General features: G+C 39.4%; 1 protein-coding gene and 1 pseudogene across 1 annotated transcript; one reads left to right on the top strand and one right to left on the bottom strand.

The window, feature by feature from the left end:
* Positions 1-12,954: 12,954 nt before the first annotated feature.
* Positions 12,955-13,396, bottom strand: LOC100966139 (annotated as a pseudogene).
* A 4,218-nt stretch (positions 13,397-17,614) lies between these two features.
* On the top strand, positions 17,615-18,574 carry LOC100965830 (taste receptor type 2 member 41-like). Its single transcript, XM_003791625.1, has one exon. The coding sequence runs from the start codon at positions 17,615-17,617 to the stop codon at positions 18,572-18,574; it is 960 nt and encodes a 319-aa protein (XP_003791673.1).
* The last annotated feature ends 2,112 nt before the right edge of the window (positions 18,575-20,686 follow it).

The raw sequence follows: 20,686 nt of genomic DNA, 5'->3' as shown, positions 1-20,686 counted from the left end.
CCATAAGGATACTGGGAAAAACTTCATTTCTCAAGTTGAAGCCTATGACTTATATTTGTGTGAGCCAATAAAACCTCATTTTACTTTATATATGTTTGATTTTTTTTTCTGTGGGGTAAGAGTCATGCTCTGTTGCCCAGGCTGCAGTGCAGGAGCAAGATCTCAGCTCACTGCAACCTCAACCTTCTGGGCTCAAGTGATCTTCCTGCCTCAGCCTCCTGAGTAGCTGGGACTATAGGTACACACCACCATGCTCAGCTAAGGTGTCCATAGAGATGGGGTCTTGCTGTGTTGCCCAGATAGGTCTTGAACTCCTAGCCTCAAATCATCCCTCCACCTTAGCCTACTTCACCCAGCCATGTTTGGGAATTTTTATTGCATGTATTATTATAGCTAAGTTTTTACTACTCTGTTTTTTTTTTAATCACTCCAACCTTTAGTAGGAAGACTAGACTTGTAGGGTTACAGCAAATAAGACTGCAAACACGTTTTTGTGTGTAACGTACTTTACAGACATGACAGTAGTTTATGGCTACGTGAGGAAGATCATGATGATGAAAACCTATATACGTTTCTTCTCAACATTCCAGAGTCAGTTGCAAGCTTTCTGCTTCTATCATAGCATTTATATAAAGTTTTGCCAACTCAGTCTCCTCAAATAACCAAATATTGAAAGCATCTGTACCAAAATATGTAGTGACACATCAAGTTTATTTTTAAAAGGAAAAGCAACTAACCTCATTCATTTGACAAATATTTCCTTTGTGTCACTATGTGGGGGATGTGGGGACTAAAGAAAGTCTTTGTCCATTGAAAGAACAACATATTTCTCTATATGACCTAAAGCTCTGTCTGAAATTAAAGCACAAATTAAATGATTAAGGCCTTATGTTGTGTTCAGCAAACATTCTTTGAGCAAATCCTTTTAAGAGTCAAAAGATGAATAGTCATGAATACTTTTGTGAGGGGGAATCAATGAGGCACAGTGAATTGAAGCAGTTACAGGCGCTGATAGGTGAAAGAATCATAAATTTTACATGTTCATAGCCATTTTATTTTCACTAGAGCAGGGACAGAGAGACACACTGCAGAGCATCTTGGCTATAAAGAATACAAAGCCCCTTGGATGTGGGGAGCAGCTCGGCAGTTGCTTTGTGGAACAACCCCAGAATGTCCCCGAGCCAGAGCCACGTGCTGTGCTGCATGGGCACCCAGCCATGCGCATGTCCACAAGCCCTGCTCTCCTCTGGAGCATCACATCCCAGAAGCTCTGGTTCTCTCACATCTAGAAAGATCTTAAAACCATAGAGCTTGGGGTAGCCAGACACCATCCTAAAATCAAGAGCATGATCATTTGGGTAAAATGAACTTAAATCTTGAGATGTTTTCATCTGCTTACCTCTGTTCTCCATTTACATTTCTTTGCTTAGTTTAAACTTCAGACTCCAATTCTGGTTAGGTTTGACTGTCTCATAGACACTCTGAAAACTGAACTGGTTTCCTGTGGGAGACTTGGCTCCTGGCTTGTTCCCTCCAGCTTGGTCTAGCACTGTGCTTGCTGCCTTTAACTCCCTTTTTGACCTCTGGTATTGATTGGTCCTGTGCTTGTTTTTAACAATGCCTTACTTAATGAACTTGCCTGATTTCTATCTTAGCTTCTCCTGGTCAGCTTGCCCTGTGGCAACCCTTAGTAACTCAGCCCTGAGAAACCAAATTGACAAAGCCTCCAAAAGGTTTTCTTTCTTTTGCTTTGACTTAAAATTTGTAAATGGTTTATATGACCTTAGGGAATCCTGTGGAATCAGAAACTGGCATTTGGAACAGGTGAGTCCAGTGCCCTAATGACAGCCAGATGTTCTGATAACTAATTCCCAGAACACAAATTAAGGTCAAACCCTTTCATACACTATGCCTGGCATTCTACTGCAGCCACTCTACTCCTCAAACAATAGCAGAGATTGAGGAAGACACACATACAGAGATAGATAGGTAGGTAGATAGATAGATGATAAATAGATGATAGCTAGAGAGATGACAGACAGATAGATAGATACTGATTTGGGCTTCTATCTTGGAAATCAAAGGACTTCCTTTGATGGGAAGAACTAAACCAATGACTAAGAACTAAACACAGGGGCTCTTGAAGAATGTGTTACAGTGTCTTGGAGTCGAGACATAAGTTTAAATGCTAGTTCCTTTCTGCCTCACATTTATGCTGTCAAATTGGGAATGTTATTATTCTCATACAGCCTCAGTTTTTGTATATGTACAATGGGAGTAGAGTTTGAAATTCTCATTTTTTTAAACTTTATTCAAATTAATATGGGAGTACAATTTTTAGGGTACATTCTTCTTCCAGGGTAAAGTTCCATTTGTAGAAGAGCCCCTCACCCAGGGGGCATGTTATACACCTTTACAATAAGCATATTAGGTGAGATCCTGCTTCATGCCCTCTCTCCTGCCAAATATCCTCCCCCTTACCACTTCCATCTACCCCCGAACTAGACTATATTAGTGTTTTATTGTTCTTATGAACATTTAATTGTTTATAAATTGATTTAATATTAGTATGAAGTACATTGGATATTTATTTTTCCATTCCTGTGATATTTTACTAAGAGGAATGTATTTATTATTCAGCTATTTGAAAAAGATGGAGAATCTACATCATTTACATTTATCTGGATGGAGTTGAAATCCTTAAGTTTTGATGGTGAAGGCAAGATGTCTGTGCTGGTATGGATAGTGGCAGTGTGTGTTTGCAGGGATGGGAGGGGCAGATGTGATGAAAGACATAGTTGGATCAACTAGTCAAATGTTCAATATTTATATAGAAGATTAGTAGAAAAGCCGCAGTCATTAAGTCTTTTGAAGATTAACATTAAACTCTGCATAATGGTGGGACCTCAAACACTGCTACCAGTTCCGTACTGTTCTGCTCTTCCTCCAGCCCCCATGCTAGGTTGATTACCTCAATATTCCCAAACCACAGGCTCTTCCACTTCAGGTTATTGGGGAGTTAAAGTAGAGTTCCTTTGTCTTCCTTAAATAGATCTGTCTTAGTTTGTACTTGTTGTTATGACAAAATACCTGAGACTAGACAATTTACAAACAACAGCAATTTTTTCTCATGGATCTGAAGGCTGGGAAGTTTATGATCAAGGTGTCTGTAGCCTCCAAGTCTGCTGAGGACCTGTCTGTCAATAGCATTATCCCTCACCTGGTGCCATCTTCACCTGGTGGAAGAGACTGAAGAGCCAAAAGGGCAAAAGACAAAGGGCACTCCCTTCACCACTCTTTATAAGAGCACTAACCCATTTGTGAGGCTACACCCTCCAGAATGGATTACTGCTCTTATAAAATCCATTCTTGACTTAATCACTTCCCCAAATGCCCCACCTCTTAATACTGTCATATTGGCCATTAAGTTTCAACATGTGAATTTCAAGGGACACATTTAAACCATAGCAACATCACAAATAATTTATAAATTTTAAAACTTCAATTTTTTTTGTGATAATATGTGATTATTGCAGATAACTTAGAAAATAGAATATTATAAAAAAATTTAAAGAGGTCTAACTTTCATTACCCAGAAATAATCACAGTTAGCACTTGTTAGTCCTTCCAGAAATTTCTCCTCACCTTGAATTAGGTTCGTACGTGTGCATTCCACAAAAATGTACAATGGAAATATGTCAAATATACAAACATAATTTTTCAAAATTAGAATCATAAACTTATATTTTTGGTGTCTTATGATTACTTCTCTTATCTTTAATGACAGAACACAAGAAACTCTTTTTGTAAGTATGAAAATAAATTTAAAAAGCATAAAAAGTTTCATTTTCTCTCTTCAGAGAGGAAATCATGGGCCAGTCCTACCCAAGGTTCTCAACCATTATAACATTATGCATTGTAACATTATGTCCCCTGGAGCATGCTTTTGTGTGTATTGACCTTACATTTCCTGTTTTGAACCACTGTAGATAAATGTTATATTATCTCAGACTATCCTAGGTACTGTATTTGTTGACTTTCTGTCACTTTTGGGATATTTATTAGGACTATTCCATTTTGTATAATTTTACATGATTACAGTGGTTTCTGTCTCTCTCTTACACACACACACACACACACACACGCACTCTGTGGTGGTAGATTTCATGACATTTGGAGTGTAGAGGACAGAGCATACGACTCAGAATGAGAAATGCTAACTACAGAAAGTCTTCCTCTGGTGACCTTGGGGAAGTCACTTAAACTCTTTGAGCATAAATTTTTGAATCTATAATTATGATAATTCCTATTTTGCTGATGGTTGTGAGAATAAAATGTGATAATGGAGATGAAATGCTTAGCCTAGTGGTTGGTTGACAAGGTAGGCATTTAAGTTATTAGAATCTAAATGCGGATTGGATTTCCAAATTAAGTTATATACCTTATTTGGAATATATACCATGATATACCTGTGTCAATATCATATCCAAGCATCCACCAGAAATATTTGCAAAATTTACTCAAATTTTTATCTATTATTGGGGATAATATAGAGACAAGCAACATGTATATTATTTTGCTATATATTCTGAGAACCAGTTATGAACACAATTCAACACTGCAGGCTTCAGAGAACCCAATAAGAAGACTGTGTTAGCTTTCTATTGTTTCATAACAAATTATCATGAATGTAATGGCTGAAATGACATTTATTAGGTCGTATTTACACAGGTCAGCAGTCCAGGTCTTGTGTGGATGGAAGCCCTACTTAGGGTCTCCGTGTGCTGAAATTAAATGTTGGCTGGGATTTTTATCCTCATTTGGGACTCAAGGTCCTTTTCTAAGTTTGGTGATTATTGAAAGAGTTTGTTTCTTTAGTTCTAAGACTGATGTCTCCATTTTTTGCTAGTTCTCAGCTTCTAGGATCCACCCTCAGTCCCTTACTACTTGGCCCTCATAGATAATTCACCACATAGATGTTTGATTTCTTCCAGGCGAGATTGAGCATATATGTCTGACTTCTTCTTCTGCCACCAGCTGGAAAAACCCATGCTTCTGAAGGGCACATATGATTAGACCATGTTCACTCTCATTAAACACTCACAAACTGAAGGGGAGGAAAGGGACATGAGAAAACAAATAGTCCCTGATCACCTCACCCACACTGACATGTGACTATAAAGTCACTTGATTTGAGACAGTCATAACCTCTGCTAAATCCTTTCACAGAAGTACCTAGATTTGTGTTTCATTTAATAAGTGGGAGGAGGTCAGGAATTGGGGTCAAGTTAGATTTCTGTCTACTATGGAAGAATAATCTTGGCCTTGTATTTTTAGTGATTTCTACTGTTTTTCTGTGGATAAATTTATGAAAAGCACTTTTTTCCTTGGGTATCAGCCAAAGCTATTTTAAGTACCAGTGGCAAAAAATTCAAACTAGCTTAAGAAAATTTTTGGACATTCATAGATTGGAAATCTAGAAGTGTTGTGCTGTTACAGACATGACATTACCCAGCAGTTATACAGTGTCCTTAAGGCCTTGTCCTTGGCTTTTTTTGTGATTGGCTTTTGCCAAATGCCTGGTGCAGATGCATTCTTTCGTGTGCTAGGGGAGGATGGTAGTAGGTGGCTCTGCTCACACACCCAGTGGGAGAGAAACCTTCTCTCTCTGCGGGATTAATCTGGCAAACCTCAGGGCAGCCCTAGACTGGCACAGATACCCATTCTTGGCCCAGTATCTCTGCCCTGGGGTTAAAATATTCTGATTTTCCAGTCTGGGTCATTGCCCAGTCCTGAGTCATGATTAGAGTGTGGGGCATGGTGATGGCATTCTCAGAACCACACAGAGACAAAGAAGAATGCTGAAAGCTGAGAACTCAAGAGAATTTGGATACCTGTTGAGAGAAAGTTGTCAAGGTGAGGATAATCAATTTGATAGGGATCTTTATGGACAGAAATTATTTCCTTTCCTACAAATGATAGACTCATCATGCTTGGATTAGTCTAGAAAATTACTAATATAAGTATAACTGGTAGGTCTGGACTTGACAAATACATGACAAACTTGTTAACTACTGATGCCCAAATTATAGTGGTAATGCACTCCCACTGATTTCTGGTCCTCAGTGCTCCTGCCCTCCCTAAAATGTTTCCCCAGTTGGTGAAGTAGGGTTTTCTAATAGTTATATTTCATGTTTTCACACAGCAGGTACTACATGGCCTATTTTGCTCTCCAAGTCTGCCTCTCTGGTTGATTTCCACGTCTTACAGGCTGCCTGAAGCTGCCTCTGTGAGGGCACCAGCATCCACACACAGGGGCTGTGTCCCAGTGCACCCTAGCCATCAGCCCCCATCATACCAGTGCAGAGTTGGCTCTGTGCAGATACAAAATGAGCCCCCCTTACAGCAGAGCCCCAAAGCACCATGCCTATGACTGAAAGTCACAAAAGCTAAGAGTTTGACTCAAAGTAGAATTCTCTTCCTTTGACTGCTCAAGTTTCCAAAAATGGATCCCTGGGAACTTTGGGCTAGTCAAACACTTGACAATAGCATGTCAGGAGCTGCCGCTCTATCTGGCATCACCTTGTGATATCTGCTCCCTCTTTTTCCCTTTCTAAATGACCATTTGCACCTCCCACCATTCTGAACTACCTTGAGATATCTCTGCCTCCCCATGCTTTTTCCTATCAAAATCCTTTCTCTTTAGCTTACCTCCTTCCCTTCCCACCCTCATTTGCTTTGTAAAATTCTACATGAAATTCAGGATTCAAGCCAAGTATTATATCTTCTTGCAAGACCTCACCAACACCCACCTTCTCTTACCTTTTCTCTTGCACATTCCACCCAGATTTTGTGTATTTTGTGTGCTTTCAGAATAGACACAGAGTATTTTAAAAGTGGAGAATATAGGCTTTGTAGTTAGACTGCCTGAATTGAAATCCTAGCTCTGCTAGGATTACGAGATGATGAGAAATTATTTCTCATGTACCTGTATTTCCTTATCCATATAATGAGGACAGAACTGTACCCACTTCATTAGATTTATTTAATTTGCATTATTTTTAATTTCAATGCTCAAATTTTCTCCTTCTTCCCAGGCAGAATCCCTGTGTCTTTCAACTATAGCCACCTGTTTTTTAAAACAGTTTTATTGAGGTATACTTCACATGCCATACAATGCATCCATCAGTCTTTCATTTCTTTTTATTGGCAAATAATATTCTATTGACTGGATATACCACATTTTGTTTATCCATTCATCAGCTGATAGACATTTGGGTTGTTTCAACTTTGGGGCTGTTGAGCATAAGGCTTCTATGAGCATCCATGTACAAGTTTCTGTATGGATATATGTTTTCATTTGTCTTGAGTGTATACCTAGGAGTGGAATTTATGATTCATATGGTAACTCTGTTCAATATTTGGAGGAGCTGCACCTAAGAAGTTTCCCAAAATAGCACCATTTTGCAATCCCACCAGTGGTGAATTGGGGGTCTGATTTCTCCCCATCTTTGTCAACACTTCATTTTGTAGTAAGACATTTATAATTTACTCTTAGTCATTTTGAAGTGAACCCTTGCATTGTGCACATTAGGCAAGATCCCCCCAATTGCCCTCCCCCCTCCTCTTTCCTTCCTCTCCCCTCCCTTTTGCTAGACTATATTTGTGTTTTATCATTCATATGAGTGTGTAAGTGTTTATATATTGGTTTCATAATAGTACAGTATTGATTACATTGGATACTTTTTTTCCCATTCTTGAGATACTTTACTAAGAAGGATATGTTCCAACTCTATCCAGGTTAACATAAAAGATGTAAAGTCTCCAACTTTAACGGCTGATAGCATTCCGTGGTATATGTATATTACAATTTGTTCATCCACGGATTGCTGGATATTTGGGCTGCTTCCATGACTTGGTAATTATGAATTGGGCTGCAATAAACATTCTGTTGCAAATGTCTTTGTGATGAAATGATTTTTGTTCTTCTGGGTAAATACCTAGTGATGGAATTGTAGAATCAAATGATAGGTCAACTTGTAATTCCTAAGGATTCTCCAGAGTTATTTCCATAAAGGTTGTATTAGATTGCAATCCCACTAGCAGTGTAGAAGCATTCCCTTCTCTCCATATCCATGCCAGCATCTCAGTTTGGGGAATTTTTGATGTGGGCTATTGTCTGTTCTTTTAGTTTTAGACATCTTAGTTGCTAAAATAATTTGCAAATATTTTCTTTAATTATGTGCTTACTTTTTACTTTGTTATTGATGATTTTTGCTTTGCATTTTTAATTTTGAACAAGTCCAATTTACTTATTATTATTATTTTTTAGTCACTTGTACTCTCAGTGTTGCTTGTAAGAAGAGTTTGTCTAATCCAAGGTCATGAGAATTTACCCTTATGATTTCTTCAGAGAGTTTTGTAGTTTTGACTCTTTAATCCACTTTTAGTTAATTTTGAGTATGTGGTAAGAGGAAGGAGAATAGCTTCATTCTTTTGGATGTGAATATCTGATGGTTTCAGCATCATTTTGAAAGTCCTGGAGATTTTATGACAATAATAATATTAATATATTTAAAGCACTTAGCACATGGGGATGCACAGCACTGTGTGTATATTAATTGTTATTTTATCATGTATGATACCACATTATCACATTTGCTTATCTTTCTTCATCAAGAGACTATGTTAACTTCTATACCCATATGCTTGGTCCAGTGCCTGACAGACAGTCTCTCTGAATAGATTTTGCTAAATGGGTGGATGCCCTGTGCTTTAACAGTGTTACCCTAATATGTTAATGCATGAGGTTGTGCTTGTAAGGGAGGGCCTCTCAAACATTAGAATATGTTGACAGTGTCTGTGTTAGGGCATTTCCCAACAGAGCATATCATACAAGTTAGGGTTTGAACTAGGGGTGGGGTAAAGGCACAGTTCACTCTGGATATCTAGGATCTCTTTAGCATGTTTTTCAGTTTAGTGTTGCTGTCCTCACCTTTTTGTGTTTTCCCCATCCCGTCCATAAACATGAGCTCAGAGAACAGAATTCTTCTCTAATGTTAGTGTCAGCCAAATTTCCTCTGTGGGAATTTTTGGTTTTCGCCTTCTACTGGTTGGAGGTGCCAGGCTTGCTCCCGGCACCTGTGCAGTCTCCATCTGTATCTTTCCTTGGATGATCTCATCTAGTTTAATGGCTTTAGATAGCATGTGAGTGGGGATGACTCCTAAACCTGTTACTCCAGCCTTAGCTCTTTGCTGAGATTCAGACTTACATTTCAATTATCTGCTTCCTGGCTCATCTTAGATATGAAACAGGCATCTCAAACTTAACATGACCGAAAACAGATTTCCCTCACAAAGATATTATTTTACTGAAGTAAGAACAAAAAAGCCCAGAATCCATCCTTGATTTCTCTCACCTCTATTCATGAGGCAAATTTTATCAAATCCACCTTGAAAATACACCAGCATTTTAGCACTGCTCACCCCTTCTAGTGCTTATTCTGCCTGAGGACAAGCTGCCATCCCCCTGTACATGGTCTAATGCAGAAGCCTCTGACCTCTTCCTTCCATCTTTTCCTCTCCCCAGTTCTAGTCTCTATAGTTTTGGGGGAGGGGCTGCTTAAAAACATAAATTAGATCATGTCACTTCCTTGTTTGACACCACCATGGCTTTCTGTTACACTAGAATCACATTCAAATTGTTGTAAACCAGCCCATTCCTATGCCCCCACCCCAGGGTGGCAGAGAATGTGCCTCTCATCCCCTTCCCCAGCCCCCTTCTTCCCCCTAGGGTTGCCAGGAACAGACTTCAGAACAAGAACCCAAACTGTAACCGTTGTTACCCAAACTGTAACTGTTGCTATCTGAACTGTAACCATTGCTACCGTAACCACTGCCATCCAAGCTGTAACCATTGATACCTAAACTGTAAACCCAAACTATAACCCTGCCAATAGTGCCCTGCCAATAGCAATGTTCCTTGTACACAGAAAAAGGTATAAAACACAAAAAACCCCTGCACTTTAGGGCTGCTTGTCTTAGGACAATGGCCCCCTGTGCAGGTGCAAATAAATCACCAATTATTTACATCAGAGTGGGTCCAAGTTTATTTTTCCAGGTTTATTAAGTTATTTCAAAATTACTTACCATGATTAACATGACTTTCTTGGTCTTGCCCTTTAAATAAAAGGATGGTTAAAGTTGAGATTTCTACTAGGTACATATATTTAATAATATGAGATTTCAAAGTGAGCAGCCAATTCACTATATTCAAATTTTCACAATAGTTTCTATATCTATTGAAACTGTTTGATACGATAAAGGTGTTGAGATGGTCGTGGAGAGAGAGTTTTATGAAGATTAGTATTTAGAAAAAGTCATGGTCTGAGTCCCATCTGATATCCCATTGAGGAAGACAAGGGGTTCCTCCCTTATATTTCAAAACTAGTGGTGATCAGGAACTTCTGAGTGGCCACTTATGAAGCTTACTGTATTATTTCTTTAGTTGGGAGAAATAATGGACTTGAGTTTTACCTCTGCCTGGTGGATTTAGAAGATGAGAGAAACTTGACTGGCTAACTTTTAGGGGTGAGTCAAAAGAACATGGCTATGTTAGGACAATCAGGGCAGGGTTAAGAGGCCAGCAATGGGCCATGATAGACTATTCTCAATGTCTCCCAACATTTCTGTATTAAAGTGTAATCTACCATATAATGGTATCAAAAAGTGGGGCCTTTAGGAGGTAATTAGGTCAGGAGGGCTCCACCCTAGTGGATGGGAATAGTCCCTTATAATAGGGCTACAGAACATGGGGTAGGACCTTTTTGCCTTTTTGTCCTCTACAATGTGTGACCACAACAAGAAGTATTACTTTTGAAGCCTAGAGCAGCCCTCAGCTCAGCAGACACCAAACCTTTGTTTTCATGATTCTTATACTTCCCCACTTCCAGAACTCTGAAAGAATAAATTTATGTTCTGCATAAATTCCACAGTCTCCACCACTTTGTTATAACAGTATAAGAAGACCAGGACAGGTATGTATGTGGAAGCCTAATCACAGGGATGCCTAGTGGAGGGTGAAGGTCCAAGGAAAATGGGTGGCAAATGTCCAGGGGCTGGAAAGGCATCACAAAGGATCACCTGAAATAGAGATGCTTCTTCCCAGTGAAGGGAATGGTAGGAGAGAGGGCCCGATAGGAACCATCCATGAACATTCCCATGAGGGAGAAAGTCAGCACTAAATACTTGCTGGGTCTGGAAAGCACAAAGCCAGATTCTTTTTGTGCTAGTCCAGGTAAGACCTTTCATGCCCCTTTTCCATTCTCCCTCTGCATTAGCCAATGCCAGGCAGGTTGGAGATGCAGTTATCTAGTTATCTGGTATTCATACATTGGAGTGAAATTTCCAATTTTTGACTTGAGGATTTTTTTTTTGATGGCTTGAAGTGATTGTGTGACAATCTATTTGGTAAGAATGAAAAGCCAAGGGGCCTGCTGGAGTTCTCATTCTTTGGCAGGGGAAGATTTCTCTCTGAATAAAGTTTGAAGGAATAATGGGAAGGAATCAATAAAATTATGATTTGATAATATTATGAATGTGGCTACTTGCACAGGTTGGGCTACTTGGTTGGGCCCCTTGACACTCTCCAGCAATCTTACTTTCTTCAAAAAACTGATTACTACCTAAAAGAATGTTGTTCATGTGTTTTTTTTATTGTCGCTTACCTTCTATTAGACTGCAAGTTCCACAAACACAGGGATGCTGCCTGTTTGGTTCATAGCAGTATACCCAGTGACTAGAATAATGCCCAGTAAATATGTAAATGCTCAATAAATATTTGGTGGGAAAGTGAATGAATAAATGAAAATAGTGTAAGGTACATAGATCTGGAATGAGAGAAATGCATGTACACCCCAATTTACCTGGATCTCTCTTTTTATTGTGGTTTAGTACTGTTAATACAATCATACATTTATATTGTGGTAGTAAAACCTTTACATTATTGGTATGTCTAATTTTCTCTGTTTGCTTTATCATGGAAAAATTACAGTCTAGAAGCATACACTAACATTAGAAAGCATTTAAAACAAATGTGGAGAGAGAATACATTTGAAGTATTAAACAGAAAGCATTTGACTAGATCAACTTGAATGCATTTGCATTCAAGAAAATAGCTTTAGGGTGACGCCTGTGGCTCAAGGAGTAGGGTGCTGGCTCATATACTGGGAGTGGTGGATTTAAACCCAGCCCCAGCGCCTCCCCTCCAAAAGAAAATAGCTTTAGAACAAGATTGTGTATTGGGATTCTTAACCTATGTTGCCTCACAGAAACACCAGTTTAACAATTGTACTGATTAATAATAGCTCTAGGAGAGCTCTAGAATACAATGAAGAACATGTAGTGACCTAATAGAGGACACAAAACTAGGATGTCTGCATAGATAAGCATAGGAAGCGTTTACCTACATCTGCATTTACCCTTCCACTGCTTGGCTCACTTCAGTGCCAAGGGGGATAACTTTAGTGTAACCTTCTCTTATCGTGAAAAGGAGAGCAGGAGAATTTCAGCAGCCCTTGACACAGAGGACCCCAGCAGCCCTTGTTGCCACCATGGATGCTTGTAGCTTTTCCCACTAAGGACCCTGAAGTTTATACCAATGCTGATACCAGCTGATGGAGCTACTACTGGAGGAGAGAGAGGGAGAAGAGAGAGAGAGAGAGAGGGAGGAAGAGAGAGGGAGAGAGGTATTACTTATTTGAAAAAATAATAGCTGAAATATTCCCAAATTTTGGGAGGCAAATAGATACCCAGATTCATAAAACTCAAAGGACACTAAAGAGTTTCAAATCAAAGATTAAAACATATTGTAATTGAATTGTGGAAAGTCAAAGCAAAGAGATATAACTTTTTTTCAGTTAAACAATGCTTTGTCACTTGAGTTCATAGACAAATTTATTGAACCAGGGCAGAGGCTGTGGATGACTCATACTTCCAATCAGGAAGGACTCACTTGGTCTTATAATATGGAGCTAATCAATGAATTTGGCTTTCTGTCAGAATCAGACAGAATTTAGCGTCCTTATCCTTCCTTCCTCTCAAGATGCTTTTGAACAGCTATCGCTTTCTTAATTAAATGGTAGAGATCCTCAGGAAGATCAGGGGCACATTCTTCAGACTTAAGGATTCTCAAGATTTTATTGCCTGCCACAAAACTTACTTGCACAACATCACGTGAGTCCCTCAGGATCGCACCAATCGGTGAGGGAGTCAGGCCCTTCTTGACCAGTTCGTAAATTTGCTCTTTCAAGTGATCAGACATCAACTTCAGCCAAGTGGGGACATTGTAGTGATAGGGCAAAGCTGACTGGGTGAGGCCTTTCCCAGGAGAATGCATAGGACTCTTGATGGCAGCAGTCAGGCAGCAAAAAAAAGAGCAAGCCTGGGAACACATCAGGAAAACACCCAGATCTCAGGAAGTGACCTCACACCACAAAGAGGTAATTTTGAAAGCAATGAGAGAAAAACTCCTCTTCATACATAAGGGAATATACCTAACAGCGTCAACAAATTTCTCAGCAGAAACCCTGGAGGCCAAAAAAGTAAGATGATATATTGAAAATACTGAATTCCCTCCTCCAACCAAGAAGAGTACTATACCTCACAAAATTATCCATTAGAAATACAGAAAAGAATGTGTTTTAAAATTTGTATTTTCTTATTAGTTTGAAATTAAAAAATAAAATAAAAGTTACAAAAATCTGTTATAAGGAAGCCAATAAAGCAGATGTTATTACATTGAAATTTAAAGACAAAAAATGAAGAGAAGATAAAGTCTGTCCCAGAAAAATGAAAACTGACAAAGTTTATCACCACTAGAACTGCCTTACAAGAAATGCTTAAGGGAGTTCTTCAAATTGAAATGAAATAAGCTAAAAAGCAATGAAAAGACATGTGAAAGCATAACTATCACTAGTAAAGATAAATTTATAGATAGACAAATGCAGAATCATGAAACATAGTAATGGTGGTACATAAATTATTTTTAACCCTATTATCCTATTTAAGAGACAAAAATTCTTTAGTGGATGGATATACAGTATAAAAAGAAGCAAACTCTTATTATAAAAGCATAGTGTGTCCGTGTGTGTGTGAAATTAAATGCATAGCATTTCAATATGTAATTGAAATTAAATTCTTATTAACATAAAATAAATAATTACAACTATAAGGTATTTATCTAAGCCTCAAGCTACCCATAAAGAAGAGATCTATAATAAACACAAAAACGAGAAAATAATTAAAGCAAATCACTACAGAAATAATTAAATAGCAAAGTAATACAGCAAATGAGGAACAAATAACTGAAAAACAGAGAAAACAATAAAACAGCAAATGTAAGTTCTCAACTATCAATAATTACCTCAAATGAAAATTATTTAAAGTATTCAATCGAAAGTCATAGAGTGAATGAATTTCAACACAAAGCAAGATTCAGAGATATGCTGTCTACAAGAAAATCACTTTAGATGTAAAAACACACAGATCCTGAAAAAGAGATTTCATGCAAATGGTAACCCAAATAAATTAGAGTTGGCTTTACTTCTACCAGATAAAGTAGACTTACATAAAATATTTCTCTACAGACAAAGGAGGTATTATAAAATGATGAAGGGACAATTTTTAAAAATGTATGCACCTAACATCAGAATATCTAAATCTATAAAGCAAATACTGACCATCCTGAAGGCAACAGTAAGGCAACAATAATAAGGTAGTTCAATGACTAACTTAAAATAATGAATAGAAAGAACATCCAGACAAAAAATTAAACAATGAGTTGACTTCAATAACACTTTAGACTAAATGAATTTTTCCTCCTAATAGCAGCAGAATAACACATTCTTCTCAAGTGCACACACAGTATTCTCTAGGATAGATCACATCTTAGGTGACAAAACAAACCTTAACAAATTCAAGAACACTGAAGTTATTCCATGTGTATTTTCTGACCACAAAAATAGGAAATGGGGTGGTGCCTGTGGCTCAGAGGAGTAAGGTGCTGGCCTCATATGCCAGAGGTGGCGAGTTTAAACCCAGCCCCAGCCAAAAACTGCAAAAAAAAAAAAAAAAAAAAAAAAAAAATTATATAGGAAATCAAGAACAGTAGAAAACAGAAAAATTCACAAATGCATGGAAGCTAAGCAACATACTCTTGAATAACCATATGTCAAAGAGGAAATGAAAAAGTAATTTTAAAAGTATTTCAAGACAAATAAAATTAAAACACAACATATCAACTGTTATGGGAAAGCAGTACTAGGAAGGAAGTTTATAGTATAAACACTTACATGAATAGAGGAAAGATCTCAAATAGAAAACTTAACGGTAGGCCCCAAGGAACTCTAAAAAGAAGAACCAACAGAGCCTCAAAGTTAGTGGAATGAAGGAAATAATACAGAGTAGAGCAGCAACAGAGTTATTTTTTAAAAAAGATAAACCTTTAGCTAGACTACCTGAGGAAAAAAGACAGATGATTTAAATAAATAAAATCAGAAATGAAAGAGGGGACATAACAAGGATGCCTCTGACATGAAGAGAATGGGGGAGTGATATTACCCACATGGGGAATAGGAGTCCTGACTCTCTTTCACCCATGGACACACCAAATAAACATCTATTCATGGATCAATTCCCTTTGAGAGAAAGAGACTAGTTGAGAGACTCCTACCCTCTGGGCAACTGAGCAAATGTTCACATAGGATGAATAGGAAAGGCTGAGGCAAGCTTGGTCATGGAACCCACCCTATGCCCTATTGTCAGGAAAGGAATCCCCGGCCCCATCTTCTCCTATGGAGAGGAGAGTTTGGGCTGTACACACATATGGCAGTCTAACTCTAAAGTTCTTTGTGGTTTGACCTTAATTACCAACTCTATGAGTGCACAGTGTGCGGGAGATTAGATATGTACTCACACAAGTCATTCTAACCACAGGAAAAAAATTATTGGTTTGATACAAGCTCTCAAGCATTTGTAGGGAATTTATCTCTCAGCAGCAGTACAGAGACAGACAGGGCTTTAAAAACACAGTTCCCTGTTTATGAAGGGGTTTCTGATGCACTCTTCCAGTGGCTACTTGGTGGACTGGCTTCTAATTAACTTCGCTGGGAAGTTAAAGGGCTAACTATTACACTGCTACTGCTAGCCTGAGTAGATCAATACCTCCTGAGCTCACCCTGCTTCACCCCAGTGATGACTCCAAGTCAATTAATTATTTCCTTTTGGAAGCAGTCTGTTCTGACATCAAGTGCCCCAAGTTTAACAGATTTCATCCGAGAGACTGAATCCTAAACCTACTACTTTTCAGCAGAGGGGACTGGCATACACAGTTCTCTCTAGAATACAGGAAAACTGTGGTGATTTCACATGACCTCCGGGGCCTAATTCACCAAGAGGACTGCAGAGAAGGGTCTTAAAAAATGCAGCCCCTGTTTCTCCCTGAAAGGGATTTATAACACACTCTTCCAGTGACTATTAGAAGCTTGGCTTCTAATTAACATGCATTAGAGAGTTAAAGGAGCAGACAAGTGGTGGTTCCCTGGCAGTCTGACAAGCATATAGGTACGTTCTGAGCTTCATCTTCAGCTCACCTGATAACCCCAAGTCAATTAATCCTTCTGGAAAGAGTCTATCCACATAGTGAATCTCTGAATTTTAAAGGTTTTACCTAGAGGATTGCATACTAAACCCCTTACTTTTGGGTAAAGAAGGGAATAGGCATATGTGAGTATCCCTAGATCATAGAACAAAGGTGGTTTTAAACAAAGACTTCCAGGGGCTACCACCCATTGGAACAGTACAAAAAATGGTATGAAGCTCCCATTTTCTCTCCAGAAGAGGCTTAAGACACACATTGCCAGTGGCTATTTGATGGTCTAGCTTTTAGCAAAATTGCATAAGGTACTAATAAGGAAAACAAACAATAGCTCTTCTACAGCCAGAGCTAGAGTTTGGCAATTCATAGGCCTTCTCTATGGCTCACACCTCATCCAGGCCTACCAATTCTCTGAGATGCCACGGCACTCTACTGAGGGTGAAATAGTGAAACTGTCTTAAAAAAAAAAAAAAAAGAGTGGATGTGCTGCAGGGAAGCTGGGCTGAGACGGGCTTCTCTGGCATCACTATGTTCCTGGGATGTCTCTGTACTTGTCTGTATACTTAAAGTCTAGAGAATAGTCTGATGGGAAGAGAAGTGTTCACACCACCCAGGACCCAGGAGTCAATAAGGAGGGTGGAATTCACTCACATGTCCCTGAAAAATCCTCCACACTGATGCTAACCATGGCAGCATGCAGGCAAAATCAGGGAAAACAAATCAGGGGCAGTTGGCAGGCCTGGTGGTAACTGAGCCCAGGGGAGATTTGCATCCTCCCTGAGCCAACAGCACATCTTTCCTCCCCAGCCTGAGCTTCGTCCTTTCTGAGCAAGCTGTGGTTCAGGGGCAAAGCCTGACCATTCTTTTGATACCCAAGGAAAGCTCAAAAGAGGGACAGCGGGTGGGAGCAAGGAGGAGGCAGGGGATCAAGGCAGCGGGTGACGACTGGCGGAGGGCCCAATGCAGTCAGCACTGACCATCTTCTTCATGCTGCTCTTCCTGCTGCTCTGCTTCCTGGGAATGATGGCCAATGGCTTCATTGTGCTGGTGCTGGGCAGGCAGTGGATGCGGTGCCGCAGGCTGCTGCCCGTGGACACCATCCTGATTAGCTTAGGTGCCTCTCGCTTCTTCCTACAGTGGGTTGGGTTGGTGCACAACTTATATTACCATATCCACTTTGCTGAGTACACCAGGAATCTGTCCCGACAGCTCTTTGGTCTACACTGGTACTTCCTGAACTCAGCCAACTTCTGGCTTGGTGCCTGGCTCAGCGTCCTGTTCTGCCTGAAGATTGCTAACATCACCCACCCCACCTTCCTCTGGCTCAAGTGGAGGTTCCCAGGGGTGGTGCCCTGGGTCCTGCTGGGCTCTGTCCTGGTCTCCATCATTGTAACCCTGCTGTTCTTTTGGGGGAACCACACTCTGCACCAAGGAATTTTAATTGCAAAAGTTTCTGGGAACGTGACCTTTCAAGAGTGGAAGAGGAGGGTGGAAATTCACTATTTCCTGCCCCTGAAACTTGTCACACTGTCAATGCCTTTGTCTATTTTTCTGGTGTCAATGGCACTGCTGATTTGTTCTCTGAGGAGCCATAGCCAGAGAATGCGGCAGAGCAGCCATGCCCCGCAGGACCACAGCATGGAGGCTCACACCAGAGCTCTGCAGTCCCTCATCTCCTTCCTCATTCTCTATGCTCTCTCCTTTGTGTCCCTGATGATTGATGTCTCAAGATATTTTTCTTCCAAGAGCCAGTGGTACTGGGTCTGGCAGATTATAAGCTATTTCACCATATCTGTGCATCCCTGCATCCTCATCCTCAGCAACGTCAAGCTTCGAGGCACGTTCAGGCAGCTACTATTGTTGGCCAAGGACTTCTGGCTCTTACCCAGAGCCCCAGATAAAAGAGGCAGGGGAGGATGACACCCCTGTGGTGTGCTGACATGGCAGTGTCTTCATAGCCACATGACTCCTGGCTCCTGCTGTGGGGCTCCCCTCTGGGAAGGAGAGGAGACAGGAAGATCTGGGAGCTCTCCCAACATGCTTCTTTTCTTTGGGACACAATACTGTTCAGATCAAGTACCAATGACCAGTATTGTCCAGTAGTTCAGAATGTAAAATATTGACCTTTCTTCAAGTTTGCATCTCCTTTGTCATCTGGAAGACTTCAGTCAAAAGTCTTAATTAACTGTACCATGTTATCTCAACTACCTTCCAGAGAGTTAGAAAATATGTGTGCCAGGCTGTGGACCGGGAAAGCAGCAAGCTTCTTGAGGACAATGTGATGGTTACTTTAAGGGTCTCAAGGGACAGGTGGTTGTGGTGGGCTATGACCAGGGCTGTGAGTTTTAATCGCCTTTCACTGTATTCAAGATTCTTTTTCTCTCCACATATTGGATACTCAGCTTTGAACTTTGTTAAGATTCCTGGAAGATTTCTTTATGCCACCCCATTTCTTTTTTCATTAATATTTCTATTGTTCTGCCTTGGATTTTCTTCTCGCTGAAGTCAGAATATCCGTCAGACTTTTCTCTTTGTCATTCCTGTAGAAAAAGACTGTGATTTTCTCCTTTTAAAAATTGATTCCGGCACTTTTATTTTCCCAAACAAATATCATAGAGCCACATCCTCATTGAGGAAATATAGATTTTTTTTTGTTTTGAAGAACAAAGACTCCAGAACTTGACTTAGTTTTTATCTAAAAGCCATTGTAATGTGTTTTATAAAGAATCACCTGATTCAAGTTTACGTTTAAATATTGTTTTAAAGTAACATGCTTCAATTACTATTTTAGAAATAATTTTGGAAAACATGTTAAGTAGAGATGAGTCCCTCTAAGGCAGGGCTAAATGTTTTTTTTTTTTTTTTTTTTTGCCGAGGCTGGGTTTGAACCTACCACCTCTGGCATATGGGGCCGGCACCCTACTCCTTTGAGCCACAGGTGCCACCCAGGGCTAAATGTTTTTGCTAAAATGCATCAATGTGCAAATTTCAGAGACCAGCTTGCAACTGGATTCCTGACAGGGAGAAATCGTAATCTCCTCTGAGAGTGGAAATTTCCCTCTGTTTAGCATAAATGCCACTGAGTGAATGCAAACTCATAATCTGTAATCTTACGGCAAACGACCCAACATATTAAAATATTTGTATTTTAACATAGGTAATACATGTGTGCTTACATGTTTAAAATCTCAACATGTATTGAAGAGTATACACAGAAAATATCCATCTTTTTTTTTTCTTCAGATACATTCTTTACAGTTTTGTGTCTGGCTTTCAGAAAGACTTTGTTTTCTTCCAAAAACCCACTAATACCTAATGAATGAGTCAATTAACTTACTGCTATATTCTGTATCAGCACCTAGCTGACTAACCCACCAAATGATTTATTAACTATGTTGTCTCTGTATCTTTCTACATAGAGGTTGTACAATATGCACTCTGGTCTGCTTCCCTATTTTTTTCCAGGTAACAATGTAATAATGTATCTAGGTGCTATGCATGTGTGTGCACACCTAGTATTTCCTCACTTTTTTTAAAGCATGGATGTACAAAAATATTTTTTTAACAACTTATCTGTCACTTAGGTTACTTCCTATTTTTTTTTTTTTTTTTTTTGCAGTTTTTGGCCTGGGCTGGGTTTGAACCTGCCACCTCCGGCATATGGGGCCAGTGCCCTACTCCTTTGAGCCACAGGTGCTGCCCTACTTCCTATCTTTTGCTATTCTAATAAAATACTGTAATGAGTAACTACTACATGTGTAATCTTGCACATGCACAAATTAACTATAGGATAAATGCCATGAAATGGAATTACTGTGTCAAGTGGTATGTGCACTTTCTAATTTTAACAAATATGTTCTCCATAGCTTTGCATCAAATTACTTTCTCACCAGCAATTTTTGAGGGTGCTTATTTTCATATGCTTTATTTTTTGTAAATCTGCTAGGTTAAAAAAATGGCATTTTTGAAGTTGTAATTGAGTAGGAGTTTATCATTATGCTATGTGTTTAGAGCCATGTATGTTATTTCTGT

Source organism: Otolemur garnettii, unplaced genomic scaffold, assembly GCF_000181295.1.
Source record: "Otolemur garnettii isolate 467f Iridium unplaced genomic scaffold, OtoGar3 scaffold00049, whole genome shotgun sequence".
Classification (NCBI taxonomy): domain Eukaryota; kingdom Metazoa; phylum Chordata; class Mammalia; order Primates; family Galagidae; genus Otolemur; species Otolemur garnettii.
The sequence above is the reverse complement of the archived record's forward strand: the minus strand, read 5'-3'. Positions and strand labels throughout refer to the sequence as shown.

Bases quoted from the DNA above. Each gene is read 5' to 3' on its own strand.
- LOC100965830 (XM_003791625.1), top strand. From the start codon at position 17,615: ATGCAGTCAGCACTGACCATCTTCTTCATGCTGCTCTTCCTGCTGCTC.